This window comes from Epinephelus moara, chromosome 12 (assembly GCF_006386435.1).
Source record: "Epinephelus moara isolate mb chromosome 12, YSFRI_EMoa_1.0, whole genome shotgun sequence".
NCBI classification, from domain to species: Eukaryota; Metazoa; Chordata; class Actinopteri; order Perciformes; family Serranidae; genus Epinephelus; species Epinephelus moara.
Window position 1 is genome coordinate 42,430,832 of NC_065517.1, and position 6,606 is coordinate 42,437,437.

At 41.7% G+C, this 6,606-nt stretch overlaps 1 protein-coding gene across 1 annotated transcript in view; it reads right to left on the minus strand.

Annotated features, from left to right (window-relative positions):
* Window positions 1–1,795: 1,795 nt before the first annotated feature.
* The window catches only part of LOC126398544 (G-protein coupled receptor 4-like), a 28,882-nt gene continuing 24,071 nt past the window's right edge, over window positions 1,796–6,606 (minus strand). The window contains exons 2-4 of the mRNA XM_050057975.1: window positions 4,400–4,575; window positions 3,801–4,305; window positions 1,796–1,882 (exon numbers count right to left, since the gene is read on the minus strand). Of these exons, the coding sequence (XP_049913932.1) occupies window positions 1,796–1,882; window positions 3,801–4,305; window positions 4,400–4,575 (768 nt within the window). The remainder of the gene's footprint in view (window positions 1,883–3,800; window positions 4,306–4,399; window positions 4,576–6,606) is intronic.

A 6,606-nucleotide genomic window follows, 5' to 3' on the forward strand; every position in this document is an offset into this window, starting at 1 on the left:
GCAATAGAAAAAGAAAATGAAAAATATGAATGTTGTTTCACACCTTTAAAATGAAATTTCCCTCTTTTTTTCAGGAAAACACTCTGAATATCACACTATAAGTGCATAAACAAAACATAAACACCTTTAACTCCAAAAGGTCACTTAATAACTCAACAAATATAATTAGTGGGCCCACACACACCTAAATAAACTGTCCCTTAAAGCCGGCAAAACTAAAATTGTTAAAAACAAAATATAAAGTTGCCGCCAGGCCTGGTTCAGTGTTTGTTGTGGCCCAAGACTTTACGGCCCCTTCGCTCCTCCAAGAGCAAAATAAGAAGTGTGGCACCTGAGTTAATGTTCCTGGCTTGTCTTTCTTCCAACCATCACAGGCGCAGGTTTAGCAGCAGGTCAGCATCCCAGCACAGCCACCGGTGGTGGTCTTTTCTCCTCCCGTGTCTCCACAAGCAGCCAAAGTCCTGGTTGCTCCAAGCTCTGTCTGATCTGTCTTCAGGTCGAAAGCAGCAGTTCACCTCTCAAATCGCTCAAATGAGGGAGTTAAACTTTAACTAGAAAACGTCTGTTCACTTGTAATGGACTGACTCTAGACTATACTTCAGGTTAGCTTAGCGTTAGCATTAGCGATAGCACAAAACATAAACAGTCTCTGAATTTCGTGTGGAAATTCCTCCCGTTTTCTCAACATGCAGCTTGTCCTCTGTCGTGCAAACAATCGCAAGACACAAGATACACAGTAACCCATAATCAACAACCTTCAGTGAATGGTGGTAAAATGACAACCAGGTGAATAATGTGGAGGCTGTAAAACGTGTAAAAGTGATGGATAGCTTGTAATTGTTATATATTTTGTATGGGATGTCTTGGTAAATCAGAATAAAAAAAAAAAAAATCACCTGGAGGAAACCCACGCTGACACAGGGAGAACATGTTAGAGCACCTGGAGGAAACCCACGCTGACACAGGGAGAACAAGTCAGAGCACCTGGAGGAAACCCACGCTTACACGGGGAGAACAAGTCAGAGCACCTGGAGGAAACCCATGCTGACACGGGGAGAACATGTTAGAGCACCTGGAGGAAACCCACGCTGACACAGGGAGAACAAGTCCCTGGGAAACAATGAAAGCATGAATGATATGTTCCAAGTCAGAGGCTGACAATAACGGTCTGATTTTTGCAATGTTCCTGAGTTGAAAAAAGCAGGATTGAACCATTTTATTGACATGTTGTTCAAGTTTCAATTTAGGGTAATTTAGGGCGTTATAATATAACGTTATATTATAACGTTATAATATAACGCCAAGATTCCTAGCGTTAGTTTTGACATGGGGGGCAAGTGGGCCAATATGCTGAAAGATGCCTTGAGCAGAATTCATGGGGGGCAAGTGGGCCAATATGCTGAAAGATGCCTTGAGCAGAATTTTCAGGGCCAAAAATGACAATCTCAGTTTTGTCAGAATTTAGCTGAAGAGAGTTGACAGACATCCAGTCCTTTATCACAGCTAAACAGCTGTGGAGAGTGTTGAGGTCGCTAAGATCATCTGGCTTTACTGAAAAATATAGCTGAGTGTCATCCGCTTAACAATGATAGGATATACAACCAACACGACTGATTATCTGGTCCAAGGGAAGCATATACAATGAGAAAAGAATGGGACCAATGATTGAGCCCTGGGGCACCCCATATAACAGCGGAGTGGACGAGGACACATAGTTACCTATGGAGACAGAAAAACGTCTATTTGACAAATATGACATGAACCATTGTGGGGCTTTCCCTAAGATACCAACACGTCAACTGATGAGGATGGAGTGATCAGTGGTGTCAAAAGCAGCGCTCAAGTCCAGTAAGACCAAGATGGAGAGTTCCCCTTTATCAGCCTGCATAAGGATGTCATTCATGACTCATAACAGAACAGTTTCAGTACTGTGGTTTTGACGAAAACCAGATTGAAATTTATCAAAGATATTATTTCCTTCAACAACTTGGAGAAGCTGCTCAGCAACCAGTTTTTCCAGTATTTTGGAAATGAAAGGTAATTTTGAGATGGGTCTGAAGTTGTTCAAAACGGCTGGGTCAAGGCCAGGTTTTTTAGGAGTGGCTGGACACTGGCTGATCAGGGACAGAACCAGAGCTGAGGGACATGTTTATAATAGTGAGAACAGCAGGGCCAATGACAGGAAGGACCTCTAAAAAGAATTTGGGGAGTAAGATATCAAGATTGCAAGAGGACAGGCGCTCTGAGGCGACACTGTTAACCATTGTACTAACATGTCGCCTATCTGAGTTGACTTTATTCTGATTTCTCAGCCTTTGTAAAGCCCTGCGTGTGAGTTGCCTCTGTGCTTGAGATGTGCTTTATAAATGACGTTGCCGTGCCTTAATGCAGCGAGTTACCCAAAGACACACATTCACAATTTTGTCAAGAAACAGATTTTTAATTGAATTTTCATAAAATATACAATTTCAAACATTACATAAACTGTGATATAATATTTTATCCATATTGCAAATCACTCAACAGCTGCAAAGTATCTGCTCTGAATCACATCCTAAAAACAAACAGGCCTCTCACTAAAACACCCAAAATAAAACTTACATTAAATAAAGAAAACAAACAAAATCATAGTTTATGATCTGTACAAAATCAAAACACAATTTTGGACATACACAAGTTATAACTGAGGAAAATAAACAACCTAAAACTTCAATTAAAAGCCTCGTCCCAATTAAACACCCGGCCCCTTTAACCAGCCCAGTGTGGCTCCACATATGACAAACAAAGGCCTGTCTCTATTAGAGGCCTGGTCTGGATCCAAACAGCTCATTATTTTATTATAGTTTTTCAGATGTATAAAGCAGGTTGTTGTCAGCCTCAGATTATGTGTCTGTTCCTGGATTACCCTGTAAATTATTCATCTTCCTTCAGTCTGTCAGGGTCCACGGATCAAAAGAGTCAAACGAGTTTTTAAAAAAAAAATGAATCCAAGCTGTGAGGATTGTTTTAACAGGATAAAGTGGTGATGTGTCGCTGTGTCAGGGACTGTAACTCTGTCTGTCTGTCAGAGTTAGATCAAATGAATGATTCATAATTAATATGTTATCTGAAGGTTCATTTTTAAACAGTAATATTCAGACTGGTTTAAATAAACAGTTTGATATTTCCTGATCTTTGCTGAGCAACAGTTTGTGTGAAAGGAATTAAAGGCCTGTCTCTAATACAGGCCTGTTGAGTTCAGTGATTGAAGCAAATAATAGCCCGGTCTATTAACTGATGTTTTACAGTAATTAAAATGTGTGTAAGACCAAAACAGTAAAACATCCTGCAGACTTGTAGACATGTTTACTACATCTACAAAAAAAGTCTAAGTAAAGGTTTAGGAAAAAGACGTCGTGGCATCTTCAAAGAGCTCAGTGAATCAAAAATAATCTGTTTTGTTTCTGTGATGAAAGGATAATAATGACAGACATCAGCTCACAGACTAATAAAGAACAGACTTCCAGTTGTTGAAGGCGTCACAGTGAACCACAGCAAGGTTAACAAACCAGCAAGCAGAACTCCCACAGCAGAGTCAGGACGAGGCGTCCTCGTATCTACAGTCAGGTGTCTCACTGGAAACCTTATCAGACAGAATCTGTCCTTTCTGTCTGCATGTCCCTCCCTGTCTCTGTCCCTGTCCCTGTCCCTGTCTCTGTCTCTGTCTCTGTCTCTGTCCCTGTCTCTGTCTCTGTCTCTGTCTCTGTCTCTGTCCCAGTCTGTCTCTGGCTACGTGAAGCTGACTGTGGACACGTCATCACCACTGCTACTGCTGGACTTCTGATTTCATTGCTGTCCATTCTGCAACAACTCACAGAGGCCAGGAGACTGTGTGAGGTCCCTTTCCTCATGAAAACATACAGAACTAAATCTACAAGAGGACACAACCTGATTAACACAAGAGATAGGAAGACAAGAGTGACATTAACCAGTTCACCTGCCACCATCAAAATGATGAAGGGCAGGAACAGCAGGATGTAAATCAGCAGCACCAGGACCAACATTCCTGCAATTCGTTGTTTTTCATCAGAGGGGACCGAGATGGAAGCAGACAGAGCTCTGAGGGTCCCACCCATGAAGAATATGAGCAGTGGGAGGGGAAGAAATAAAAAGATGGGTAGGATTATGACGCCCGCAACAGAATTGGATATACGTGCAGGGAGGGTACAGATGAGAGGAAGGACCCAGACCACGACGCAGACCAGCACAGAGGTCTTGATGGTTCGTCTGAAGCGGTACCACAGTGGGAAGACGATGGCAAAATACCTGCAACACAAGACAGACATGTCTTCAGAATTCTGCAGTAATATGATGATCAGACAGAAGGAGCTCTGCACACACTGAAGAGACAGATAGATACCTTTCCATGGCGATACACACCATGAAGCCAACACTGGCGAACACACTATAGCCGTAGATAAACAAGACGACACGGTCCTCAGGTGGCACCATCTCAGCAATCATGCAGCAGAACTGGATGAGGTCAGAGATGAGGAGGTTGATGACGTAGATGGGAGTGACGTTATCATTTCTCACCTGCAGGGAAACAAAGTGAACGAGCAGCTGCCAACATGTTCTGAACTCCACCTCAAGACCAAGGGCCAGATGTGGTGCAGCTTCTGCAGCTGTTCAGACACTGATATGATGCCGTCTGTCTCCGACACGTGTGCTGTATTTATCAAACAGAAGGTTCAGACCGGAGAGTGTCATGTTTGTGTTTGTGAGGTGAAACTCTCTGTTCATTACATACAGTTTGCATTTCATATAAACCTCTACGGCCCACAGCTGCGAGATTAAAACATCACTTTTTTTTTTTTTTAATTTTATTTTTATTTAGAAAACGAAAATGTATATACCAAATTTACATTAGTATGACAGGGAGCAAGTAAACAAGCAAGGGTACAAATACATGTAGCGGCCAGACATCGCCTTCTAGAGATGAGCCATTTAAAGTCTCTGTAAAAAGGAGTGCATAGGCTTCCAAATTCTCCAGAATTTGTCCGATTTGTGATTGAGGTCATGAGTCAATTTTTCCAGGGGGAGAAGGGTTGATATTTGTGATATCCACATGTCAGTCGTGGGGACCTGGGGGGTTGACCATCGTAGCAGAATACACTTCTTGGCCAAGAATAGAAGGATAATTAGCAGAGATTCAGTATCTGTGTCAAAAAGATTGTCCGGAATATGACTTAACAAACAAAATGGAGCAGTCAATGAGAAATGTTTACCAGTAACCTCCTGAATCACTGAATGGATCCTATTCCAGAATGGCTGGATGCGGTCACATGACCAAAATAAATGAATAAGTGTACCTTTATGCTTTTTACATTTAAAACACAGGTTTGAAGTGTTCGGGAACATTCTCTGGAGGCGAATAGGTGTAAAATAGATTCTGTGAAAAAGTTTGAAATGTTGTTCATGTATAGAGATTGAAGTACATTTTGGAAAAATCCCATTACAGATCTTAGACCAGGGGTCATAGGCTGAAGAGTCAGAATATTGCAATACAGTATAAATTTCAGAGATCAGTCCTTTGGCTGATTTGGCTGAGACCACCGTGTTTTCCAGTTCTGACAGTTCCATACGGATCATGTTTTTCTTTAATAAAGACTCTATAAAATGGCGAATTTGGAAGTACTTAAAAAGATCTTTGCGGGGAATGTCAGACTCAGCCCTGATTTGCTCAAACGGTTTCAAAGAATCAGAGAACAACAGGCTGCAAAATCTGGCAAGCCCTTAGCAACCCAATCCATCAGACCGATGCTCCTTATCTGAAGTGGTAAATACCCAATCCATCAGACCGATGCTCCTTATCTGAAGTGGTAAATCAGGATTCAGTGCCAAGGGGGACCGAGTTGAAATAAAAGGTGGAATATTTAGGTATTTCTTCACATCCCTCCATACTAGTAACGTATTGAATACAATTATATCATTTTTAAGGGAATTTATCTGATCTATATTGTTGATGAAGGGGAGAGAATTTAGTCTTCTAGGGTGGCATGATAGGGTCTCAAGACCGATCCATAGAGAGTCTTTCCTATTCATGAACCAGTTTGTCATCATTTGAAGTTGGGCTGACCAATAGTAGAATTGTAGATTGGGCAAAGATAAGCCTCCCAGTTCCTTTGGCTTAGTGAGTTTAGAAAATCTAACTCTTTGATATTGATTATTCCAGATATAATGGGAAATGCAAGAGTTGAGTGACTTAAAAAATACTGGGGTCAAATAGCATGGAAGATTTTGAAATTATTTAAAGGGCCAGCGTGTAAAATGGGTTGAAAACAGTGACATCAGTGGTCAAATTCTAGATTGCAGGGCTCACTCGCTCACCCCTCCCGTCGGGTAAATGACGGTGGCCTCGTAGGGACAAAAAGCCTTGCGCAGACATGAGTTTTTCATGAGTAGGTCTATCTAGCGACGAGGTGAATGTTTATTTAGAAATCTAAACCATGTTACGATATTGTAATGAATCCCTCACGAGCAGGAGACCAGAGGAGCGTTCGGGAAAAAGGCCCGTTTATTTGAGCACTCCAAAAACTCTGGTAACACTCCAGGGGGTAAAAGACT